This window comes from Gaeumannomyces tritici, assembly GCF_000145635.1.
Source record: "Gaeumannomyces tritici R3-111a-1 unplaced genomic scaffold supercont2.5, whole genome shotgun sequence".
Taxonomy (NCBI): Eukaryota; Fungi; Ascomycota; class Sordariomycetes; order Magnaporthales; family Magnaporthaceae; genus Gaeumannomyces; species Gaeumannomyces tritici.
The window spans coordinates 205,541-229,452 of record NW_008804549.1 but is presented as its reverse complement, the minus strand read 5'-3'; the positions used below and the strand labels follow the sequence as shown (position 1 = coordinate 229,452).

At 60.4% G+C, this 23,912-nt stretch overlaps 11 protein-coding genes and 1 non-coding gene across 12 annotated transcripts in view; 8 read left to right on the top strand and 4 right to left on the bottom strand.

Moving 5' to 3' along the window:
• Nucleotides 1-519: 519 nt before the first annotated feature.
• Nucleotides 520-2,704, top strand: GGTG_09054 (FAD binding domain-containing protein). The gene is made up of 3 exons (XM_009226897.1): nt 520-539; nt 601-1,137; nt 1,215-2,704. The coding sequence occupies exons 2-3, from the start codon at nt 971-973 to the stop codon at nt 2,548-2,550; spliced, it is 1,503 nt and encodes a 500-aa protein (XP_009225161.1). The 5' UTR covers nt 520-539; nt 601-970; the 3' UTR covers nt 2,551-2,704.
• Nucleotides 2,705-2,818: 114 nt separating this feature from the next.
• Nucleotides 2,819-2,915, top strand: GGTG_20178. Its single transcript has one exon. It is a non-coding gene; the product is annotated as a tRNA-Thr (tRNA).
• GGTG_09053 (hypothetical protein) lies at nt 2,888-3,915 on the bottom strand. Its single transcript, XM_009226896.1, has one exon. It carries the CDS (start codon nt 3,809-3,811, stop codon nt 3,122-3,124), a length of 690 nt encoding a protein of 229 aa, XP_009225160.1. The 5' UTR covers nt 3,812-3,915; the 3' UTR covers nt 2,888-3,121.
• Nucleotides 3,916-4,198: 283 nt separating this feature from the next.
• GGTG_09052 (hypothetical protein) lies at nt 4,199-6,153 on the top strand. The gene has a single exon (XM_009226895.1). It carries the CDS (start codon nt 4,788-4,790, stop codon nt 5,988-5,990), a length of 1,203 nt encoding a protein of 400 aa, XP_009225159.1. The 5' UTR covers nt 4,199-4,787; the 3' UTR covers nt 5,991-6,153.
• Nucleotides 6,154-6,471: 318 nt separating this feature from the next.
• On the top strand, nt 6,472-9,438 carry GGTG_09051 (candidapepsin-8). The gene has a single exon (XM_009226894.1). The coding sequence runs from the start codon at nt 7,606-7,608 to the stop codon at nt 9,106-9,108; it is 1,503 nt and encodes a 500-aa protein (XP_009225158.1). The 5' UTR covers nt 6,472-7,605; the 3' UTR covers nt 9,109-9,438.
• A 456-nt stretch (nt 9,439-9,894) lies between these two features.
• GGTG_09050 (hypothetical protein) lies at nt 9,895-10,996 on the bottom strand (the record flags this gene model as incomplete). The annotated part of the gene is made up of 1 exon (XM_009226893.1): nt 9,895-10,996. The coding sequence occupies one exon, from the start codon at nt 10,994-10,996 to the stop codon at nt 10,181-10,183; it is 816 nt and encodes a 271-aa protein (XP_009225157.1). The 3' UTR covers nt 9,895-10,180.
• Nucleotides 10,997-11,494: 498 nt separating this feature from the next.
• On the bottom strand, nt 11,495-12,220 carry GGTG_09049 (haloacid dehalogenase; the record flags this gene model as incomplete). Its single annotated transcript, XM_009226892.1, has 1 exon — nt 11,495-12,220. The coding sequence occupies one exon, from the start codon at nt 12,218-12,220 to the stop codon at nt 11,495-11,497; it is 726 nt and encodes a 241-aa protein (XP_009225156.1).
• A 380-nt stretch (nt 12,221-12,600) lies between these two features.
• GGTG_09048 (hypothetical protein) lies at nt 12,601-13,752 on the top strand (the record flags this gene model as incomplete). The annotated part of the gene is made up of 2 exons (XM_009226891.1): nt 12,601-13,056; nt 13,197-13,752. 2 exons carry the CDS (start codon nt 12,601-12,603, stop codon nt 13,410-13,412), a joined length of 672 nt encoding a protein of 223 aa, XP_009225155.1. The 3' UTR covers nt 13,413-13,752.
• Nucleotides 13,753-14,642: 890 nt separating this feature from the next.
• GGTG_09047 (hypothetical protein) lies at nt 14,643-16,365 on the top strand. The gene is made up of 4 exons (XM_009226890.1): nt 14,643-14,842; nt 14,916-15,429; nt 15,511-15,669; nt 15,752-16,365. The coding sequence occupies exons 1-4, from the start codon at nt 14,819-14,821 to the stop codon at nt 16,189-16,191; spliced, it is 1,137 nt and encodes a 378-aa protein (XP_009225154.1). The 5' UTR covers nt 14,643-14,818; the 3' UTR covers nt 16,192-16,365.
• A 782-nt stretch (nt 16,366-17,147) lies between these two features.
• On the bottom strand, nt 17,148-19,484 carry GGTG_09046 (prolyl-tRNA synthetase). The gene is made up of 2 exons (XM_009226889.1): nt 18,886-19,484; nt 17,148-18,817 (listed from the first exon to the last, which is right to left on the bottom strand). The coding sequence occupies exons 1-2, from the start codon at nt 19,326-19,328 to the stop codon at nt 17,575-17,577; spliced, it is 1,686 nt and encodes a 561-aa protein (XP_009225153.1). The 5' UTR covers nt 19,329-19,484; the 3' UTR covers nt 17,148-17,574.
• Nucleotides 19,485-19,704: 220 nt separating this feature from the next.
• Nucleotides 19,705-21,936, top strand: GGTG_09045 (T-complex protein 1 subunit alpha). Its single transcript, XM_009226888.1, has 3 exons — nt 19,705-19,997; nt 20,063-20,148; nt 20,209-21,936. Exons 1-3 carry the CDS (start codon nt 19,910-19,912, stop codon nt 21,739-21,741), a joined length of 1,707 nt encoding a protein of 568 aa, XP_009225152.1. The 5' UTR covers nt 19,705-19,909; the 3' UTR covers nt 21,742-21,936.
• Nucleotides 21,937-23,019: 1,083 nt separating this feature from the next.
• Nucleotides 23,020-23,912, top strand: part of GGTG_09044 (hypothetical protein) — a gene marked incomplete at both ends in the record, with an annotated part of 1,403 nt that continues 510 nt past the window's right edge. The window contains one exon of the mRNA XM_009226887.1: nt 23,020-23,883. Within this exon, the coding sequence (XP_009225151.1) occupies nt 23,020-23,883 (864 nt within the window). The remainder of the gene's footprint in view (nt 23,884-23,912) is intronic.

Here is a 23,912-nt window from a genome sequence, read left to right as displayed (position 1 = left end):
AGGGGAAGTTGGTAGGGTGCCGGACCCCCACCGCTCGGCCATGCAATCACACATCACCCCATCGGCAACCGCCTGCCAAAATGCAGAGCTACGGCGCGCGAGTCGTCGGGTTTTGCCTGAGAGGTCTTTTGTTGGCAGGCCACCTGGTAAAGTATATTTTGACATGTTCGGCTGCGCCAAGATCTGCCGTGGGGCGCTCGTACGGGTGAGCCCGACCCAAGAGGAAGTTCGCGCCTCGTGCGTTTATTTGAGTTTGAATGCTAGTGGGAGGAACCGTTGGACCCTGATACCCCGGCTAGCAGGGCCTTGCGTTGTTGGCCCACACGGCTGATCAGTATGTGCGCTCGTGTTGACCAAGTGGACGCAATAGCCCATCTTCTCTTCAACAGCAGTAAACATGCTGATCCGAGTGGAGAGTCTGGTCCTCGACATGGATATCACTATCAAAGCCTTGCTTTGCTATGTGTGGCGCATATGAGATGAGCACCACCCACTCCCTAGCGGAGCAAAACCCGGCCTGCGCCGAGAATGTCTTCTAGGTAGGTACGCGCGCTTGTCAGAGCCCAAGCGCCTGTCCGGGGATTTCTGACGTGACTCAAGACCCCTGGGCGCGGCCATCGCGGCTCCATCGCGAACCCCAACGTAGGCTTGATGGAAATTAGCCCCCGCCGGATCGGGCATGCCAACTATACCCCACGTGCCACCGGGCCTTGAGCCGGTGCGTATGGGAGACTAACATCGGGCCTCGTCCGAGCGGGAGCGATGCAGAGGCCCCGAGGAGAATATAAGGCGCGATGCCCCGACGCTACGATGCTCTGCTTGGTGTTTGGCTTCATCCGGCAAACGGTCGTTCATTCTTTCACGACTGCTTCGGGGTAAAGCAGCATTCCTTGATACTTGTCACTCTTGCAGACTCTCGTTCACCAGTCTCGTTCCCTTTTTCTATTTTGATACATTCTCTCTTTCCATCATGCAGCTCAGGGCGATCACTGTGGCGTACGCCACGATGGCCATGTTGTCGTCGGGCGTGCTGGCCAAGTCCGACACCTGCAAATTGATCAAGACCCAAAGCAGCAGCATCGCCGAGTACTCGGGCATCTTCAACAGGGAGTACAACAAGGAGACCGGGGAGTACTGGTAGGAGATCCAACGGCCTATGAGGACCGCCCGCGATGCGTCTCTGTTCCCTGTCTAACACGTCGTCCACATCACAGGTCCCAGGGATGCGCGGGCCTCAAGCCCGACTGCGTTCTCGAGCCGCAGAACGCGCAAGAGGTGTCGCAGCTGATGAAGGTGCTGGCCGGTAACAGCGACGAGTTCGCCATCAAGTCAGGCGGGCACAACCCCAACAACCGCTACGCCAGCGTCAAGGACGGCGTCCTCATCTCGACCAAGAAGATGAACGAGGTCACCATCGACCGGGCCCGCGGCGTCGTCACCGTCGGCCCGGGCAACCGGTGGGACGACGTCTTCAAGGGCCTCGAGGGCTCCGGCCTGGCCGTCGTGGGCGGGCGCATGGGCAACGTCGGCGTCGGCGGCTTCCTGCTGGGCGGCGGCCTGAGCTTCCTGAGCACGCAGTACGGCTGGGCGGCCAACAACATTGTCGAGTTCGAGCTCGTGACGCCCAACGGCACCATCGCGACCGTGTCGGCGGACAAGCACCCGGACGTGTTCGAGGTGCTCAAGGGCGGCGGCAACAACTTTGGCATCGTGACAAAGTACGTGCTCAAGGCGCACCCCATCGGCAAGGTCTGGGGCGGCAACGTGATGTACGGCAAGGAGAAGACGGGCGAGCTGCTCGCGCTAATCCGCGACTTCACCGAGCACTACGACGACCCCAAGGCCGCCATCATTGCCACGGTGCAGTTGACGGTGCTCAACGCCATCGAGATGTGGACGCTGTTCCTGTTTTACGACGGCCCCACCCCGCCCGCGGGCATCTTTGACAAGTTCGACAAGGTCGGGCCGACCATCAACAACTGTAAGACGCGCGAGTACGGCGAGCTGCTCAGCTACAACAACTGGGCCGTCCTGCACGGGTCCCGCTACGTCATCGCGACCGAGACGACGCCGCTGCCGCCCGCGTCCGACAACGGCAACATGATGCGCGCCTACTTTGACCACTGGCGCTCCACCTCCAAGAAGCGCGCCGGAGAGCTCGGCATCATTTCGTCCATGGCCTTCCAGCCCATCCCCAAGTCGCTCACGCGCATCGCGCGGGCCAGCGGCGGCGACATGCTGGACCTGGACGACGCGGCCGACCGCATCATGTTCGAGTTCAACTACTCGTACCTGCTCGGCACGAGCGACAAGGCGATCGACAAGACCACGGTCGAGCTGACGACGGGCATCAAGTCGCTCGTCGACGGCTTCGTGCAGGCCGGCCGCCTGCCCAACGTCCACAACCCGCTCTTCCTCAACGACGCCTACTACAGGCAGGGCTACTTCTCCCGCCTCCGGCCCGAGAAGAGGCAGAAGGCCGTCAACGTGCGCAAGAACCTCGACCCGCAGGGCCTGTTTGCTCTCCGCACCGGCGGACCCAAGGTTTAGGGGGTGTTGTGGGTTGTGGATATGGATAAAAGATGGGTGCATGCTTTACAACACAATTTCAAGTCCCCTCACGAGGGTGAGTTATAGTAGTAAAATTAATAAGGAGCCGCCGTTTCCCCAGTTTGCTTTTAAAATGTTCAAATGCCCAGGCGGCCTCATGCAATATTCAAGATTCAGCTCATGCAACCCCTTACCCCTGGCGTCTCCACAAGGCCACCCGAGGACACAAAAGCTGCGCGACATGCCTGACATCCTCACCGACAATCCAGCCCGCTTGGCTTAGTGGTAAAGCGTATCACTAGTAGCGAAGGAAACTTCCGCATTGGTGTATGATAAGATCGTCAGTTCGATTCTGACAGTGGGCATGTATTTTGGGCTTTTGCCCTTGTTTTCTCTGTGTCTCCAGGACATGGTCATTCTTTTTATGATTCTTATCTAATTTGCCGTTTCTGATGCTCCCAACGTAACGCCTACCCACAAAGTGCTATAATGCATGCATAAAAATGCAATAGCCCAAGCCCGCCATGCTGTGCTCCAAAGTCCCGTTTATTCAATCCCCAACCATCAACCATCATAGCCCCTTGACAATCCTCCACGCATTCAGTATAACCTCGCGCTGCTCCCTCGTCGTGATGGGCAGCTGCACCTCCCCCCTCGCGCCCCGGACGCACTCCTCCTCGGTCGCCCACACGTAGGCCTGGTGCTCGCGCGGGTCCAGCACCACGGCGGCGGCGTCGTCGTCCTCGATGTCGACGACAAAGTTGAACTTGGCCACGACCCTGCCCCTGCGCGTCAGGAACACCTGCGTCAACGCATCGTCGTGACCCCCGTCGACGACGTCGTCGCCGTCGCCGTGCCCCCGGCAGGGCACGACGAAACGCACCGACGCGGCGCGCAAGCCGACCTCCTCCCACAGCTCGCGCACCACGGCGCTCAGCACCGTGGCGTCGTCGGCGTCGACGCCGCCGCCGGGCGTCTCCCACAGGCCCGGCATCGAGTCGGACGCGGACCGCTGCACCAGCAGGACGGCGGTGCGGGAGGCGTTGAAGACGACGGCGCCCGTCGCGAGGCACTGCGGCTTCACCGAACCGAGGGCGGTGGTGGTGGTGGTGGTGGTGTTGGTGTATTCGCGGTCCAGGAAGGCCTGCATGGAGCAGCCGAAGCGCGCCTGCAGAGCCGGGTCCACGACAATAGGGTTGTAGGACGGCGAGCCAGCGCGCACGAACGCGGTGGTGGTGGTGGCGGCTGCGGGCTCGGACATGGCTTGTGGTGGGGAGGGGGTAGTATATGGTTCGCTGTCTCTACACCGGTTTCGGGGTGGGATCCGGAGGGCGATGGGTGCGGGCGTTTGTGATTTCTTGTAGGAAAATGGGCCAAGGGCGGTGACGGTGTTCTTTGACGCTTCAGCAGGCAAATTGGGTGTTTGCGCAGGAGTCATCCACGGCTGCTGCCTGCTGTGACGCCGCGAGGCGGATTCCAGCACGGCCTGGTCGTGGTCGTGTGCTGATTGACTCGCTGCGGCGGTTGAGACGTGCTTTGATGCCTGGGCCCAGATGTGTTGCGCCGGACTCAGCCCAGACGCGGAACAAAGCGCTAGGCAACGGCTCGCCACGCCCTTGGCCAACGAGTGTGACATTTTAGCGAGAATGAAAGGGTAGTTAAAACGTAGCTCTTCTGCTTATTAGATAACTCCTAGCTGGTATGCTGGGCCACGGCGATTGCGAGGGACATCAACGCTCTGGCTGGACAAACATTCCCATTCCCATTCCCATTCCCGTCCATCGGGCAGCACAAGACAACTTCCAACAAGCCATCTCCGAAAACCTAGGTCCACAACTACAAAAGGCAGTCATAATCGGCGAGACTGTTGCGCCCGGAACCTTCTTTCCAACCAAGCTCCAACGAATTCACGGCGCTTACAATGGATGCGCTTAGAATTACTTGATGCAAGGTTGCGGATCGCTTTCTCCCGCGATTATTCAGCCCGCTGCGTGCGGCGATGCGGGGACTCGTCGGGGACCCGATTTGACGCCCGGCTCGCGGCAACCCGGTGATGCGTGAGAGTCCAACCCGGGATTTTGCGAAAGGCGAGCCCGAAAAGCCATACAGAGACGTCCGGTAATTTGTCGCGACGATTGCGCGGAGGCGAATGCTCCTTTCGGAATGTAAACGTTCGTAGCCGGTACATCGCATCAGAAAGTGGCTATAAAACCGGGAGACATCCGGCGTAGAAGCCCATGTCTGTCCGTCTATCCGCCATCGCCTCTCGACAACACAAGCTCTACGATAACCATTTCTACAGTGTCAACACAAACCACAATAAAGCATCCTACCTTACACACCTTACCGCCATGGCGTCCACCACTGCCGTTGTCCCCAAGGACCTTCCCACAGAGATGCAAGCCATCCTACAGCCCGACAAAGCCTCCACAAAGCTCGTCCAAGGCACTATCCCCGTCCCCACACCAACCCACCCGGACGATATTCTAGTCCGCGTCGTAGCCACCGCCCCCTGCGCCGGCGAACTGCTTTGGGCACGCAACTTCCCCGAACTGATCCCCGCCGACAAGATCCCGGTTCCCGGCCAGGATATGGCAGGTATCGTCGTCGCGGCTCCGCAGCACTCGACCTTCAAGCCCGGGGACGAGGTTTACGCACGCATCGAGGCCACACGGCCGGGTGCCGCTGCAGAGTACACCCTGGCCAAGGAAAGCGAGCTCGCCCTCCGACCACGCTCTGTCGACTGGGCCCACACGGCGGCGACGCCGCTCAGCGCCCTGACGGCGTACCAGGCCCTCTTCACGCATGGAACGCTCAACCCGGCCGCCCTGCTGGGAGGGCATAATATCTCAAGTGACAAGGCCGCTGCGGTGCGGGCAAACGGGCAGCAGCGGGTGCTCGTGACGGGCGCGTCGGGCGGCGTCGGTAGCTGGGTGGTGCAGCTAGCAGCGGCGGCCGGGGCGGGGGCCGTCGTGGCGGTGGCAGGTCCGGGCAAGGGAGACCTGGTGCGCGAACTGGGCGCAACAGAAGTGGTCGACTACAGTCGCCAGACCATCGGTCAGTGGGCGGCAGAAGGGAGCGGCGGCGAGCACGGGGTCGACCTGGTGGTTGACTGCATCGGCGGCACTAGCCTGGCAGCATCGTGGGCGGCAGTCAAGGACGGCGGGCTGATTGTCAGCATCGTCAGCAGCCCGGAAGCAGCGAGGCCGGCAGGGGGGCAGGCCGGCAACTCTGCCAAGGCTGCAAAAGGACTCTTCTTTGTCGTCGAGGCGCTGGGGTCGCAACTGAAGGACATAGCGAGGCTCGTCGACGCCAAGGTGGCGCGGCCCTTGGTCGACAGCGTCTGGGGTTTCAACGAGTTCGAGAAGGCATTCGGACGGCTGGAAGGAGGGCACGTGAGGGGCAAGATCGTTATGCAGGTGGACGGGTCCTTGGAGTGAGGCTGAGGTGTGTGGTGTGGTAGTACTCAGGCGGCAGTCATGATCAGATCAAGTTTCGAGGCTAGCTTCGATGCTTCGAGGGGCGTAATCTAGAAATGCAGAGTCATTTTTCTTCGGGCGGACAGTCCGAAACCGGCACAATAGCACGAGCGTGGCACCTGGCTGATAGCAATGCGAATACAGCTTCGCAACCGGGATGATTCGTAGGGGCGAGCTGTCTGGACTGTCTGGTCTGTCAAAAAGAAAGCTCAAGCGGACAAACCAAGTCTCCCCAGATTGACGGCGCCAAGGCGGTGATGGGAGAGGGGCCAGAGGCCGCCGTGCCCCACTGGAGTCAGGTGGAATTGGCCAATAGCAGCCTCGATAGACCCAGGGACGGCAGAAACAGCAGCGTCGATTGGCCAGGCCCCGCCAAACCCCTGAGTGAAGGCCGTTTGATCTGCAGCACGCCCACGCCTGCATCCGTGTCGCAGAAACTGCATCAAAGGCTGGCCCTTGGATTCCGCGCTGGTGCCGACGTCGACTGGCAGTGACACCAAACAAAAGCGCCCAGCTGCGGCCATCGTACGTGATTCAAGCCTTGCCACCATGGGAATTTTCGCACCCCGAATAGGGGACGTGGGGCTGATCCTCCTTTTCCGTGCTTCATGGATTACGCTGTCTTGCGGTGCCGTTTTTGATCATGTTTCTCCCGCTGTGTTTTTCCAGCGCACAGCCCGAGGATCAGCTGCCGTGTTCTCCAGCCATGTGACCAAAGTTTTCAAACGAGCTGACTAGAGTTGTACCGCAGGCACTCTAGAGTAGCACTGCTCGCAAGTGTCACCAACAGCGAGACACCCCTCTCAGAGACAGACCTCTCTCAGATCTCTAGCCAGATCCATTGCGATCGCATCCGATCCACTCCCTGCTCGCCACCGCCGGCAACACCCAATCACTGCGCCTCTTGCCAGGGCCTCTATGGACCCCATCGGAGCGGCCATGGGGCATCCAGCCTGACCGCTTGTCAAGCTGAGACGCCTTAGCGCGTTGGCGGCTCAAGCGGACCCTGCCGGGAGCCCCTGCCCCCATGCACCAAATGGAACTGTCTCGCCTTGTTTCGGGCCGCCAGCTGCTGGCTCCCACCTGGCGTCCACCCGCCTTGCTGGCCTGCACGCTTACGCCATGTCGATTTCCCTTCTCTCGATTTGTTTCCTTGATCCATCGAGCGAGTGCTGTGCGACGTGCGTTATCCTTCCTTTTTCCCTTATTCTTTCCTTTACCGTTTATTGCCCTCGTTCGTTCGATACTCTGGGGTACACGTTCCTTCTTTAGTGACATCTCGGCCCCTGCTTTGCTTCTTTAATATTCTATTTCGTCACCTTGCTCTTTTGCTGGCCAACCGGAGCAGCGGGGGAAATCGAACCGACCGGACCGGCATCGACAATACCGACGACGACCTTGGCTTAACTAGAGGATATCCAGACCAGAGCGCGAGAAAACGCTTGGTCTTGCCGGACGTCTTTTCTCGTGAATTTGCAGTATTCCCTTTCTATTTCTCTTGTCCATATTCGACACCAATGAGGCGGACCTCGAGGTGACGGCCCTTCCACCTCCTCGCACCGCTCGAGTGCCCTTGATGGCACACCGACGACTCTGCGAGCTCCTCTGGCTCCTCGCGACGGCCGCCCCGGCATTACTAGTCTCGCCAGCACTAGCGCAAGATGCGTTCCCACCATCGACTGCCATAGAGCCGCACGATGCCGGCTGCGTGCACATGCCCATCTTCCACCGCAACAGGGAGCAGCATGGAAACCCGAGCCGCCGCGCCGTTCAGCTGCCCTTCAGCCAGCGCTTTGATGTAGGATATTACACACGCCTGAGTTTCGGCAACCCGCCCCAGGAGGCTCTCGTGCACCTCGACACGGGCTCCTTTGAGCTCTGGATCAACCCGACCTGTAGTGTTTTGTCTGCCGGCGAGCGCGCCTTCTGCCAGACAGGCGGCAACTACGACTGGACCAAGTCGTCCACCGCCGAGGATCTTGGGACCACCAACCAGCTGCGCTACGGCATCGGTGCCGCCAACATCTCGTACGTGCGCGACACCATCGGCATCCCCGGCACCAACATGCAGGTCAACAACGCGCAGTTCGGCGTTGCCACGGCGAGCGAGCAACAGAACGCAGGTATCCTGGGGATTGGCCACGGCGTTGGCCAGACCATCAAGTACAAGAACTTTATCGACGAACTCAGGGATCAGAACGTGACAAAGACCAAGGCATTTTCCGTTGCGCTTGGCGGCAAGGACGAGAAGCAGGGTATCGTCGTGTTTGGTGGCGTCGACACCTCCAAGTTCGCCGGCCGCCTGGCCCGCCTGCCCATCATCCCCGCCATGATGTCGCCCGACGGCGTGCGCCGTTACTGGGTGCAGATGCAGAGCCTGACCCTCAACCCGCCCAGCCGCCGCGCCCGCACCTACAACAACAGCCGCATGGCCGTGTTCCTCGACACTGGCTCGACTCTGACCCTGCTGCCCGAGGAGATGGTCAAGGCCATTGCCTCCGACTTTGGGTCCACGGCCATGGACGCCCAGGGCTATTGGCCCGTCAACTGCGACCTGACGAGGGTCAACGGCACGCTCGACTTTGCCTTTGACAACATCACCATTCGGGTTCCCTACAAGGAGCTGATCCGATCGTTCAATGGCAACTGCGTCCTGGGCCTCAGCAGCAACTCCAACTTTGTCCTGCTGGGCGACACCTTCCTGCGCTCTGCCTACATGGTGTTTGACCAGGATGCCGACTGCATCTGGATGTCCCAGTACGTCAACTGTGGCGCCTCCCCGGGCGCTCTTCAGACGACCTCGTCGCTCCGCACGCTTGAGGGTCAGTGTTCGCGCCAGTTTGCAGGCTCGGGTGCCGGCTCGGCCGCCGTGAGCCCCCCGACTCCGTCGGGCACATCGCCAGCAATGAAACCACCAAGCACAATCACTTCAACCCCAGCAAGCGGCACAAGGATAGCAGGACCCGGCGGGCCCGCCGGCCCCGCCAACTCCGGGCCTGGGCGGCCTGTGGCGGGCTGGGGGGCTGGTTTCGCGGCCATTTTGTCATTGACCGCCTCACTCTGGCCTTTATTAGTCTAAATAATATTCTGGCCTTTTTCTTTTCTTTTTGTTTGGTGCTATTCTCTTCCAGTCCTTATAGTTCACATGCCTCTGCTGCGCATATTTTACATATATCCAGCCGTTGTTGGTGGTACATATTTTTTATTTCTCATGCGTCCCGCACACCTCAACCCGCATATCCCCCTGTATCTCTCTAGAGGACGGGCTACTTTGGATGGGCTTTGTTTTCCAGGTTTTGGAAAGTTGATACCCTCATACCTCCTGCTCATTGTTCCTGAGTTAGCGTCACCGGTGGACGGCATTTAGCATGGCGGCGTTTTCTTCTCCCTTCGTTTCGGCACAACCCCCACCTGTATGGCCGTGGGGTTATTATAGCTCAGCGAGTAATTTTATTCCCATTTTCGATCTTTACCGAGACTTTCTGCCTTGTTATGCGGGAACCTCGCTTCTGCCCTCTTGACGCATAGTTGCCCTGATGGCGAAGATCGTGTCAGCGCATAGCCGACATATTTATACCAGCTCCTTAGAACCCGACATCGGGTATCTTTAGTGAAGACCGCAAAATCGGTCCTGTCAAGGTATCAGATCGAGCCGGGGACCAAAAACAAGGATCATCCATCGATCGGGCAATTACGACGAGAGCTGAACGCGCCAGCCTGTTTGGGAAAAGCCGCAAGGTGCGGGAGTAGCGACTTATTCCCGCGCCCTTGAGCCTAGACGCTTTTGTTACATGACCATGTTCGCTCATTTTTTTTGGGCGAGGTCTAGCTCGCCGACAGAGTTTCAAAGTACGTCTCCATATGTGTTTGGTAACATCTGTGTGTTTCTATGCCGTGGATAACTGATGGGATCGTACATGGACGCGATGGTTGATGAGCAGCAGAACGTCATGTGTCTGCCTAGAAAGGAAGTAAGTGCGAGGGAATTCCTAGCCCATCCGTAAAAGAGATAGTGTGACAGGTATGCGTAATGAAATTAAAGAAGAAAGAAAGAAGTAGATTATACAGCAGACAGAAAAAAAAAAGTGAAGGAAAACACTCCACACAGCCGTCCTCGACGCCGTGAGAAAACATCACCTGCAAAGCCGCCCTCACGGAGCCTCGCTAATGTGAGGCGACGGCGACGGCGTCCACGGCTCGACGGGCTTGTGCGCGACGGCAGGCGCGGCCACGGGCTGCCCGACCACGGGGGCCGCGCCGGCGCCGGCGCCGGCAGCGGCGGCCTCCTCCTTCTTCTTCTTCTTGCGCATCTGCACCCACAGCGTGGCCACGGCCACCAGTAGGCTGGGCACGCCGACGCCCAGGCTCGCGGCCAGCGCGATGATGTCGGACTGGCTCAGGCCGCCCTTGGCCTCGCCCTGGGCTGCCGCCCCCGCCGCCCCGGCCCCCGTCTGGGCAGGTAGCCCGTCTCCCTTTGCCGTCGCGCCCGCCCCACCGGCACCGGCACCGGCACCCGTCGTTGTTGCCGGCGCGACAGCCGCATCGCCCAGAGCAGAGCGGCAGTACCCGTCGTACAGCCCCTGCATGCTGCTGGCCTCCTCCTTCCAGCCGGCGACGCTGCGGCCGCAGCGCTCGCTGACGCACGAGGTGATGTAGGACGCGGCCGAGCTGGCCATCTTGGCGCCGCAGTAGCAGGCGTTGTTTGGCCCGCAGCCGCAGCCGAGCCCGAGCCCGAGGTCCTGGTAGCCCGCGTTGACGCCGCAGTGCCACATGCCGTTGTACACGAGGCAGCCGACGGCGCACGCCCGCGCCGTCGCGTACATGGGCTCCTTGGCCAGCGACACGGCCGCCGTGCCGCCGGTCTGGTCGACTGCTGATGCTTGGTGGGGGGCCGAGAGGAGGACGAGGAGGAGGGGGAGGAGGGGCGGGCGCGCCGCGGGCTGCCGGGGTGGTGGTCGTCGACCCATGGTGGGAGGGATGTGATGTAGCTGGGGGTGGCGTGTCCTGATGGATGGAAAGGTGGTAAGTGTGCGTATGTGACTGCCGTGCCCAAACAAGGCGTTCTTGATATCACTCGAGGCAAGGGACACTCTCCTCAACGCGTCGTGCAGAAAATTCAAGCAAAAGAGGATTTCCCTGGCACCATTCTACAAGTTACCAAAGAAATACCACCAGCACCGGCTGACCTCTTGCAACAGATCGCATCAAAACAGATCCCATCGGTGGCGTTAGCCTATCAGAGCCCAGGGCCTAGATCGTGCGGCTAAGGCTGCCGAGAGCGACGAGGCATGCGGCCCATCGGGTTTAGGCCCGGACCGGCCTAGCACCGTTCCCGCTCAAGGGCGGACCGCCACGCCTACTGGGTAGTAAGCGAGTGGCTTTCCGCCATATTAGTTGCGTGGTTTTCATCGCCATCGACACGCTTTTTCTTTCTTTTTTTCCCTTCGGATTTTGATTGCCTCTCCCTATCTACTTGCCTCAGCCTCGGCGGCGTCGGCCATCTGCCCCAGCGTGTCAAACTTCCAGTCAAACACCTCCTCATCCCGGTTGCCCATGACGGCGCCGGCGCGCGCGATCCAGCAGCTCCTCACGCCCGCCATCTTTGCCGGGTGGTGGTCGTGGAACTGGCTCTGCGCCGTCTGCAGCACCCCGTCCTTCTTGACGCCGAACTCGCGCTCCACCTTGTCCAGCATGTAGGCAAAGTTGCGCTGGTCGGGCTTGTACGACCCGATATCCTGCGCCGTCAGCACCAGGTCAAAGTGCGCGCCCTGCAGCGGGCCGGACCGCGAGGCGGCAAAGGACGCGCGGTCGACGTTGGACAGCACGACGAGCTTGTAGTGCCGCGCCAGGCGGGCCAGCGCGTCCGCCGTGTCCGGGAAGGCGGGCCAGGCGCCGACGCTGTCGCCAAAAGCGCGCGACTCGGCCGGGGTCGGCGGGGCGCGCGTCAGGCCCAGCGCGGACGCCAGCTGCGGGTGCACGGCGGCCAGCAGGTCATGGTAGGGCATGTCGGGTGTGGCGGCCTGCTGGGCGGCCTCGAGGCGGCCGAGCACGGGCAGGAGGGCGTCCTTGGTGGTGGTGTAGTCGTTTGCGGCGAAGAGCGGCTGCAGCGCCGTCATGATGCCCGTCTCCCAGTCGATCAGGGTGCCGTAGACGTCAAAGGTGAGGACGGCGAAGTCTTTGAGGGCGGGCATTTTTGTGGTTTTGCGGTTGGGGTGCTGGACGCGGGGTAAAGTGTGGACTTGGCGATGGTTTGATGGAGAGAGTTGGAGGCATAGGTATAGGTAGGTAGTTATCAAGTGTCTGCTTGGGGTGTTGCTTGTGAGGCCTGACATGTCGTCCGAAAGGCGCGCCCCTCATCACCACCACCCCACCGTGTCAGCACTGTCGGAGCAGCGGGCGGAGGAGGGCCGACTGCGGCGCGAAATGGGCCACTGCTCCTTCTTGGCAACGCTTGATGTTCTTTTTGGCTTCTTCCATGAATTAATCATGTTCCATACCGAATTCCTCCAGGCGATGCCATCGGATACCAAATCCATGCCTGATTCCTTTCTTCTTTTCGCACAAACTGCAGATGCAGGTTAGCGTGAGAAACAGATGGTGCTCAGGCCATGCTGTCCGCCGCGATGCAAGATTTGAGCAATTCAACACGCTTCTAGCCACCGAGACAACCAAATCTACGCTTGCAAGCAGCCGTTTGAAGGCTACAAGTAGTGTCTACGCTGCTGCCTCGTCGCCTCCTCTGACGGTCCTCGGCAGCTCCGCCTCCTCCCCTTCCATGACTACCAACGGTCCGAACCGTCTCGCTCCGCGTGCCCCTTCAACTCTCCACCACCCACCTCCTCAACCTGCCCCGGCTCGACTTTCCATAACTGCTCTGGGAGCACCTCCCTGTCCACCGGATCAGCACGAGCTACGCCACCACACCTGCTCGTATCTTGGTTCAGGCCCTGTCGCAATGCCTGCCGGGGGCTCCGCGCCGCCGTTGATGATCTGCAGGCCCAGCTGCCCAAGAGCCCCGTCAGCATGCGTCTGTAGTGCTGACAGCCTGACTCGCGGTCGCGCGATGGATTCGACCTAGGTATGGAACGTGGGAATCTAGGCATGGATGCCACGCCTGCTGGGCGGCGGCGACGAGGACCTCGTTCTTTGGCGCGCCAAGAACCCTAGCCATGCGGCTCTAGGAGCTGGGCGCGCGCGCGCCTGACCTGTTCACTCACACATGGCGTGACCCCTGCATCCGCCGGCTCAGCTTCGATCCCCGGCTCTGGAGCCCCCGATGCGGACGTGTTGCTCTGCCGGCCGGCGCCCGGCATCGTGAAATGGACGAGCCGTGACCCGACGTGGAGGGCTGCTTCGATGAGGAGCGCGCCGGATCAATCCTGAACGGGACGGGGGTCAAGCCGCTTATGGTGGCATTTTGCAGCGGCGCTGCAGGGGATGCCCCGGCGAGGCCGAACCGTTGGCGCGTCCCAGCTGATTGCCGTCCGAAGAGCGACTTGTCGGGTGCGGGAATGCCGGCGCCGGTGTTCGTGTGCCAAGTAACGGAGAGAGCCTACTGTGTATACTTTGAGCAACGTGATGTGGACCAGAGGCCACGTGAGAAGCTGAGCTAGGCATTCTCAGGAAAGATACAGCAGCTTCATTGTGTTCAGGTCCAGTGTAAAGAAATTAAACTCACATACTTTAAGATAAGCACGTACAAGGGCTACACGCAAAATCGCATAGCCTATCAAATGCGTTCGATCCCATGTGGGCTTTCCGTCTCACTCGGCCCAAACCCTAAAATCGGCTGCCGGGCCTGTCTGGATCGGGGCCTCTCGCTTAGCATGTACCGGATCGCGTCCGTGCTTCTCGAGGGCTCGGGCCTGACAATCACCACGGGCTTGTCGCGCGAAGGTGGCTGGGCTTGCTGCTGAATAGCGATCATGCCATTTCATGCTATTTTAACTTGTGAAGGCAAATGCCTCCTGGGGACGTGGCGCCTAGCTCTCGGGATTCATACGGTGGACTAGTTGCCGGCAGGAGGCTGAGGTAGGTTCTGGCCAGAGGAGGACCGAAACAGGTAACTGCCATAGACTAATGACCCAGCGCCCGCTTGACAAGAGGAAAGGAATGAGGCTGACAGGAGCTTGAGTGCTTGGCTTTCTCAAGCACAACCGCGGCACGCGTTCTCCCAGCTATTCCCGCCTTCCGCGCTCGAATAAAGTGGGAAACCCTGATCTACAAAATCACACCGTCGGCGAGAACGCCGTGCGGTTCGTACAGGCCAGAGGACGGGGGAAGGGCCAGAAACAGAAACGCCCCTGGCATGGCATGGGAAGGCCCCCCTCCTCACCGTATGGCGTGGCTTTTAGCTGATGCTGGGGGAGCTGCGATGTTCCGAGTCAACATCCCGGGGGCGAGGGGGACCAAAACGGAGCTAAGGTAGAGTCTCCAAACAGCAAGCGGCTAGCTACCCCAGTCCTGCGACCCTCCCCGTCGCTAGTCCCGTCGGCCAAAAAGCTGGGTTTAGGTTTAGGCCCAGGCCGCTTGGCCGGCTTCCATCAATGGTTCCCCTAGGGCCGCTGCATGGGGGTTAGCGCACTGTCCCTAGCGGCCTTTGCGACAGACTGTAAACACGACAATCCCGACTCTTGTGCGGGCTTGCATGGCGGGCATGTCGTGTCGACTGCCTTGCTCTGGGAGAGAGAGAGAGAGAGACGTTGAAGAAATCCTTCATCCCCACAGCCGAGCCCGGCTTTCGTGATCCTCACACCCCCCGGCGACTCACCAAAGCTTAAACCGTCACCATGGTGAACCCAGCCGAAGTTATGGTAAGGAAACTTTTGCTGCTCGTTCTTCCCCCCTGCCAAAACCGACCGCCTGGTGATTGACAAACAACGACAGGCCATCGAATGGCTGATGCTCTCGCTCGCCTGGCTGCTGGTCGGGTTGCGGGTCAGCGTGCGCTTCCAGATGGACAAGACGCGCCTCCTCGTCGTCGTGTCCGACCTCCTCCTGGTCCTGGGGGCGCTGAGCATACTGGGCCTCGTGATATGCGACACTCTCACATACCGCATGGGCGCCATGTCTGACTTTGGAGCAATCGGGGAGGACTTGGGCAAGATACGGTTTGCGACAAACTACTTCTTCGACGCGGGCCTGTATCTGCCCAAGCTCAGCATGCTGGCCATCTACTACCAGCTCATCCCTCCCCACCAAAGGGCCCTGCGCGCCGGCCTGTACGTGGTGACGGCCGTGACGGTCGCCGCCGTCCTGATCACTGTCTTTACCGACGCCTTTTGGTGCGGGCCCGACCCGTCCGTCAACTGGAAGGTTGGAGAGAACGTCTGCTCGACCTTTACGTCGACCACGCTAATGGTCAACAATTGGGCCTTGTGCATCACCGTTGAAGCTCTGAGTACGTGGCGCTCCCCTGGGGGTTTGAGTATTTCTATCAAGTCAGTCCTTGGCACTAACACGCATGCTATTGAATGAGCAGTATTCCTCCTACCCATTCCCCTTCTGCGTCAAGTAAGGTCCCTGGCTAGCATACAACAAGCCGGCCTGGTCGTGGTCTTCTCGCTCGGCATCACCACCATGATGGTCAGCACGGGCCGCTTCATCTCCATGATGTACACGGGAAACTATATTTCCGTCTGTAAGTGCCGCCCGCCCCACCTGCCGCTCTCGGAAGCCAAGACAAAGAAGCAGGAAACAGGCTGACACCCCGCCGGCGTCAGACATCTGGGCCACCACCGAGTTCGCCGTGTCCATCATGGTCGTGGCCTGCATGGCGCTGCGGCCCCTGGCGACCAAGACGTGGCGCGCCGCCGCCGGCAAGATCACCAACCGCAGCGGCGGCAACCGCGACGGCGGCAATCGCAGCGACGGCGGCAACAAGAAGGGCGGGTCGGCCGGCTCGGCCTCCGCCAGCCGCCGCGGCACGGGGGCCCGCCACCCCCACCACAGCCAGCGCAACCCGTCCAACGCCTGGCAGGCGCCCGAGGGCAGCGAGATCCAGCTGACCTCCTTCTCCGCCGACGGCGTCATCATGGGCAACTCGGTCAGCGTGTCGAGCGCGGGCCGCCGCAAGAGCGGGCCCGAGCCTGCCTTCTCGCACGCCGTCTTTAGAGAGTGGGAGGTCACGGAGCACCCGGCCGGGGCGGCGAACCACGTATGAGGAGAGGGGAATTTGCAACGATAACACGGTTTTTTTTTTCTTCTTCTTCTTCTTTTCATGGGCCCAGAACCGGCGACGGTTTGTGAGTTTGGTATCGCGAGCGTGGCGTATAGGAGTACACGAATAAACGAAAGTCACGAGGATCAAGGCCTGTTCAAACTGTAGTTTGGTGGGGGTTGAATGCAAAGTCAGGCTGTGGAAATGACCCACTGCGAGCAGCACAGCCAGTGACAGCCAGGCCTTATTCAAGCCTCCATCTCCGACACCTTTTTTTATATTTTTTTTTTACAGATGGCTCTTCGTCATGGCGACGCAAGGGATTTGTCTCGAATTCTCCCCAGCCATTGAACCGTCTGGGAAGAGCTGTCAATGGGCAGGCCGTATCTAAGCTTCGTTCCCTTCCTTGTCCGCCTCGCGTTGTATCTCAATCCAACGGACAGAATAACTTTTGCAGTCGGGAGATTGATGGAAGGCCGTCCGTCTGCCTATATGTCCTCCACTGTTCCCAGCAACCACACGCATCGTGCTACTGCTCGCAAGCCTAACACTGCCAACACAGCATATCACCTGGTCACAGACTACAGCAGCCGTGACGGGAAAGTGTCGAGCGCAGGACAGACAAGGCTTAGCAGAAAACGGCACAAAACATCGGATAGATCCATAGCGGCCCTGGACTGGACCCATTGGAGGGTTCATTGTTTGGCGAGCGGGTGCCTGCTTCATGCCAGTTCCGTCACGCCGTCGTGGTTCCGACCACGGCGGAGTCTACCGGCGCGGCAGGGGCCGAGCACAATGATTACGGCAACAAGTCTTGCAAAAGCTCACTGCTCAACTCCAAATAAGGGCGGAGCTACAAAATCCCCCACTGGAGGCTTTGATTCCACGTACCTTGGGCGCATAGACTGCGGCTTAGAAACACGAGTGTCCACCACCCAACTCACACAATGGTCGCAAAGTGGCTTGGCAAGGTTCAAAGTGGTTGACGGTTGACATGAGTTGGCTTGCCGGAATACGCCACTCGGGTAAGGCCCTTGAAAGGGGCTGGAACATATGGCCAAGGAGACAGAGGGTCGGGCCTTGCTCTACGAAGAAGGGAAATTGAAAAAGTAGGTATCTAAACGAAAAGCACGAGCTCGCTGCCATTTTTTTCCGCCATCCCAACACCCAGATCAAAATGCCGCAACCGTCATGCCTTGCATGCCTGAAATTGCTCCGCCCGTCGCCACCGCAACTACGACCTTCATATCATAGCTAAATTTGTGAGTAGGGAGGTCCGTCACATGAACTATGGTTAGATTCGCCTGGCCCCCTATTGGAATGACATGCTCTGCTGTATTTGACCCTGACCCACGAGGCCGTCACATCAGGCTGGCGAACCACTGCCTAGTAACTCCTACCAAACATGACAAACGTCTCGGCGAGCTTATCACAGTCAGGGCTGAGGCACTTGGTCTCGCCCTTGACGAGGCCACCCTCTGGCTGCTCAAAGGGAATGCACAGGCTCTTCATGCCCATCGAGGGTGCTTTTTGGCCGTCAGCCATCAGCTCCACGCCGCTGCCCTTGGTGATGTCCTTGATGTGGTCCTCGCACTTGCCGTCCAGGCAGTGGGGAATAAGAACCACGTTTTTGGAGTCAAGTGCGGGCACAACCTTGTCCCACTCCGAGATGACGAGCCGGTGCGATCGGAAGGCGGCGTCGGCCTTCTCGAACATGGCCTTCTGGATGGTCTCGAGCAGTTCGGGGACCTTTGTGGCGAGGTCGGCAATGGGGATGGTGCCCTTCTCGCCAGTGTCGCGTCGTGCATAGCTCACCACCTCCTTGGCCGCGTCCTTGGGGCCGAACTCCAGGCGCAGCGGCACACCCTTGAGCTCCCAGTCGTTGAACTTCCACGGCGGGGTGTAGCCCTCGCGCAGGTCCGCCTCGACGCGCAGGCCGGCGTCTTTGAGCGTCTTCCTAATCTCCTCCACTTTTTCGCCGTGCTTGGTCCTCTCCTCAGGGGTGGTCTTGGCAGTGAGGCCAACGGGGATCAGAACGGTCTGGATCTTGGAGATGCGGGGCGGAAGAACTAGGCCTTTGTCGTCGCCATGGATCATGACCATGACACCAATAACACGCGTCGACAGGCCCCACGAGTTCTGCCAGACGTGGAGGTGGCCGCCCTGCTTGGCCGGGTCCTCGACAGTGATGTCGAACATTTTGCTGAAGTTCTGACCAAGACAGTGCGACGTGGCGCCCTGGATGCCGCGGCCGTTGGAGGGGATGTAGCCCTCAACTGTGGTGGTGTAGTATCCACCAGCAAACTTCTCGTTCTCTGTCTTCTTGCCGCGCACGACCGGGACGGCGAGCAGCTGCTCGTAGACGCCGGCATACAGCTCCAGGATTTCCAGCACCTCCTTGCCAGCCAGCTCCTCGGAAAGGTGGGCCGTGTGGCCCTCCTGCCACAGGAACTCCCTGGCGCGCAGGAAGGGGGTCGTCTGCTTGGCCTCCCAACGCACGACCGAGTTCCATTGGTTCAGGCGCAGAGGCAGATCGCGATGGCTGCGGATCCACTTGGCGTAGTAGGGGTACATGACGGCCTCGGAGGTCGGGCGGACAGCGACGGGGACCTCGAGGTCCTTGTCGCCACTGGACCAGCCAAGAGTCAGCTTCTGCCCACGCGGCGACACGGCCAGCACCTCTGGGTATGAACTTACGCCTTGGTGACCCAGGCCAGCTCGGGCGCAAAGCCCTCGACGTGGTTCTTCTCCTTCTCGAGCGACTTGGAGGACAGGAACATGGGAAAGCTGGTCTCCTCGACGCCCATGACGTCGATCCTCTCCTGGAACCACTTGCGAATATGACTCCACACAAACATGGCAGCAGGGCGTAGGATGTAGAAGCCCGAGATCTCGTTGTAGTACTCGATCATCTCGGCCTTGAGCACCACCTCCTGGTACCACTGGGCAAAGTTTTCATCCTTGGAAACGGTGATGCCGATGATGTCGTCCGTCTTCTTGGTCTGGACGGGCATCTGCTTCGCGGCCTTGGCGGCCTTCTCAGCGCCCTTTTGCGCAGCCTTGGCGGCCTTCTTGAGCGCGCTCTTGGAGGGCTCCGTCGACTGCTCGGCGGCCGGCGGCTGCTGCTCGTTGTCGGCCATGGTTGCGACGGGCTTTGCTGGGAGTTCTAGGTGGTTGTCGCTCGTGGGAGAGCAGCGAAAAGCTGGATTGGGTCACCAGTCGTCTGTCCCGTCCTCCAAGATGTTGACTCAGGCTGGGTGCTTCATCAGCCTATTGTGGTTGTGCCGTCCTCCTAATTTGTGCCCCGCATTCCATCTCCCGCGCGCGCAGATTCACGCGAAATGGGGGGGCTGTCAATGAGGGGCAGGGCCCTGGCAGGTGAGCCACAGTGACCTCAACTCCAGCTGTGGCGGAAGTGTGGCAGCAGAGGCAGCTTGGCCAATTACAAGCCAAGGAGCACTTGCAGTTCCGCAAAAAAAAGTTCCCAGCTGGGCCGTGCGACTGCCCACTGCTTGGGGAGAGCTCCAAATCCCACCTGGCCGCCAAGTGCAGGGCGGCGACACAGCTTGCGGCAGGCTTGACTGCACCCAATTTCTGCTGCTCCCCCACCGCCGCCACAACAAGCCAGAGCCTCCATCACGGAAAGGCTGCTGTCTGGAGCTATAACGACGGATTTGAAACCTTAGATACGCTGCTTCTTGGGTCTTGATACTTTTTCAGCATGGCATCAATGTTTGCGCAGCCGGGGAACGGCACGCTGTTCCTTGGCGGCCAGAAGATTTCGGGCTCCGATATCCGCGATCAGAATGGTGAGAGCGTCACAAGCACAGGTCGGGGGAGTTTGCGGCGGCACGGCTAACCTTCCTGTCCCCAGTCCTTGCCACCCAGGCCATCGCAAATGTCGTCAAGAGCTCGTTCGGCCCAAGCGGCCTCGACAAGATGATGGTGGACGATATCGGTGTACGACCTAATCTCCTCGTTCTTCTAACGATGCCATGGCGCTGACACGCCGACCTGCAGGATGTCACGGTTACAAACGACGGCGCCACCATTCTCAGCCTACTAGACGTCGAGCACCCTGCCGGCAAGATCTTGGTGGATCTGGCCCAACAACAAGACAAGGAGGTGGGCGACGGAACCACGTCGGTGGTGCTGATCGCGGCGGAGCTGCTGAGGAGGGGGAATGAGCTTATGCGTAACCGGATACACCCGACAACCATTATCACGGGCTACCGCCTGGCGCTGCGTGAGGCGGTCAAGTACATGAACGACAACATCAGCGTCAAGGTCGAGAACCTGGGACGTGAGTCATTGATCAACATCGCCAAAACGTCCATGTCCAGCAAGATCATCGGCGCCGACTCGGACTTTTTTGCCAACATGGTCGTCGACGCCCTACAAGCCGTCAAGAGCACAAACAATCGCAACGAGACCAAGTACCCGGTCAAGGCCGTCAACATCCTCAAGGCCCACGGCCGCGGCTCGCTCGAGTCCGTGCTGGTCAAGGGCTACGCTCTAAACTGCACTGTGGCATCGCAAGCCATGAAGACGCGCATCACGGACGCAAAGATCGCCGTCCTCGACATCAACTTCCAGAAGGAGCGCATGAAGCTGGGCGTGCAGATTACAGTTGACGACCCGCAGCAGCTCGAGCAGATCCGGGCACGCGAGGCGGGTATGGTGATTGAGCGTATCGAGATGATCCTTAAGGCCGGCGCCAACGTGATCCTGACTACCAAGGGCATCGATGACCTCTGCCTCAAGATGTTTGTTGAGCGCGGAGCCATGGCGGTGCGACGCTGCAAAAAGGAGGACTTGCGCCGCATCGCCCGGGCCACGGGCGCCACTCTGCTCGGCACGCTGTCGGACCTCAACGGCGACGAAAAGTTCGAGCCGTCCTACCTCGGCCACGCCGACGAGGTGTCGCAGGAGCGCATCTCGGACGACGAGTGCATCCTGGTCAAGGGCACCAAGACGCACTCATCGGCGTCCATCATCCTCCGTGGGTCCAACGACTTCCAGCTGGACGAGATGGAGCGGTCGGTACACGACTCCCTCTGCGCGGTCAAGCGAACGCTAGAAAGCGGCAGCATCGTGCCGGGAGGCGGCGCAGTCGAGACGGCACTGCATATTTACCTGGAGGAGTTCGCCGGTACTGTCGGATCGCGTGAGCAGCTAGCCATCGGCGAGTTTGCGCAGTCGCTTCTTGTAATCCCCAAGACTCTCTGTGTAAACGCAGCCAAGGACGCTTCGGACCTCGTGGCTCAGCTGAGGGCGCGGCACGCTCTTTCGCAGCGCACGCAGGAGGGCGGCGACGCCAACGAGGACGAACGCGTGGTGGCGCGCAAGAAGGGCTACCGCAACTACGGCCTGGATCTGGCGCGAGGGAAACTGGTGGACCAGATTAAGGCGGGCGTGCTGGAGCCCAGCATCAGCAAGGTGCGGCAGCTCAAGAGTGCCGTCGAGGCGTGCATCAGCATCATGCGCATCGACACGCTCATCAAGCTGGACCCGGAGCAGAGGGCGGAAGAGGACGACGGGCATGGCCACTAGACGCGGAAAGGAGAATAAGAAAAAGAGCTCTTTGTTTGGCCGCTTTACCATATACTACTACTTTTCGCGCTCATGTCGCGGAGTTTAGGGTGTCACTTGAAAGGCTAGGTGTGGTCCGGTCATGTTTTACGAATGCATTTGATGAAGCACCTGTCTGGAAGTCTTTGCTGTATTATTGCCCGCCCGCGACTAGAGAGCACCTCCTATGCTGACGACGACAGCACAGATCAACTGATGCAGGCCAAGACGATCGCCGGCTGTGTGACAGTCAGCTCAAGACGTCGACGGCGGACTGCTGGCGGTCAAGGTTCCGGAGCGGCCAAGGGGCGCCACGGTCCCGCAGGGCGGAACTAGGCCGATAGCTAGCCAGGTGCAGCTGCAGATTTACTGCATTGTTACATCTGCCGCTTACTCTCGGCTTTGTGACCCGAGCCAGCCGCCACCAGCGCCCCAAGCGGCGACACGCATTCCTTATCAACGACCTGCCATGATGCTGGCACGCACTGCACGCTAGTAGCAGCGACATGTTTGAACTGTTGGCAACGCAGAAGTTGTGACGTAAAACTAGAGGAGCCAAGGCGGCCTGCTGACCTCGCCTCGGTTTCCAGGCGCGGGGCTGCGGTCTACAACCCTGTCCATGGCGGGTGCTGGAGCGTACTCCCGCATTCTAGTACCAAATTCCGGTGCCGGGTTTCAACTCAAACATCCAAATCAGGTCCCGTGGGTGCCGGTATGAACTAACTGGGCGTGCTGGGCTGTCAGCTGGCCTGGCTCGCGAGTCGATCGACTTCTGCTTGTTCAACCTGGCTCCCTTGCACGGACAGGGATGGTGTCCCTCGCCCGGTCTTGCCCGGTTGCCTATCCAGAGCAAGTTGGCGGGCGGAAAACAAAGGATGGCCGACATGAGGTCCGCCGACGGACAAGGCATGACAGGGCAGGGCGGGGGAGCCAGTTCACCGTGGCCCCACACTATTGTCAGCGTGCATTTACTGACACAGCGGGCTCGGGCTAGGCGCGGCAGGGCGGAGGCTGTCGAGGCCGTATTTGAAGACGGTTGCCCTATCCGCACTTTTGCAGGCACGTCTGCCCGCACGGGTAGATGACTCACAACACCACTGGTTTCGCCTCGAGAGCCGACAGTTGAGTAATTCCGTCACTGTGCCGCCATCGGAGCGTACTTGTATCCAAACGAAGCCATCTCGGAAGCCATCTCGGGCCCGGCACAACTTGAACACTTCCCACCTCGTACCCCCAACCGACGGAAATCACATAGCCACCATGGGGTCGTTCGGGCGATCAGAAGATCTGCCGTCGGCGTCGGAGCCTTTCCTCGTCCTCGCACACCCGACCGACTCGGAGCTGAAGCGGATCTGGACCATGACCCATGGACCGTGGGGCCCCGCACTGTCGCTGGACGAATATATCGAGCGCGAGGCCTACCTGTACACCATCCCCGGGTCCAAGGACGGCCTGCAGAGCAGCTGGATCCTGACGGACGGCAGGTTGCCGCCAGACGCGCGGCCAATCCTCTCGTCCTGTGACACGTACCGGAAGCATGCCATGGTGTCGTATCCGCCGCCGGCACCGGGCCAGGCCGCGACAGCGGCCACCGACGTGGTGGCGCACGGAATCGGGGCCGTGTTCACGGACCCCCAGTTCAGGGGCCAAGGCTACGCTAGCCGCATGATGAGGGAAGTGGGCGAGGCGCTGCGGAGCTACCAAGCTAGTGAGAATCACAACGGACAGCTGGTGACAAACGGGGACGAGAAGGCGGCCCAGGCCGGGGCTCTCTTCTCAGTACTCTACTCGGACATTGGCAAGAAGTTCTACAGCAAGCTGGGCTGGCTGCCCGCCGAGAGCACACACGTGACGTGGATGCCCGCGCCCGAGGGAGCCGCCGACGACGACGCCGCCGCCGCCGCCGCCGCGCTAGACGAAGCCGTCCGGCCCCTGGGCCGCAGCGAGCTGGCGGAGCTCTGCGCCGCCGACGAGCGGCTGCTCCGGGCGCGCCTGGCCGAGACGGCGGGCCAGACGGGCAAGGCGGCCGTGGCGCTGACGCCGACGCACGACGCCATGACGTGGCACCTGGACCGCGAGGACTTTATGTGCTCGCGCGTCTTCCCGGACGGGCGCACGCCCGCGGTCCGCGGGGCCGTCTACACGTGCCCGAC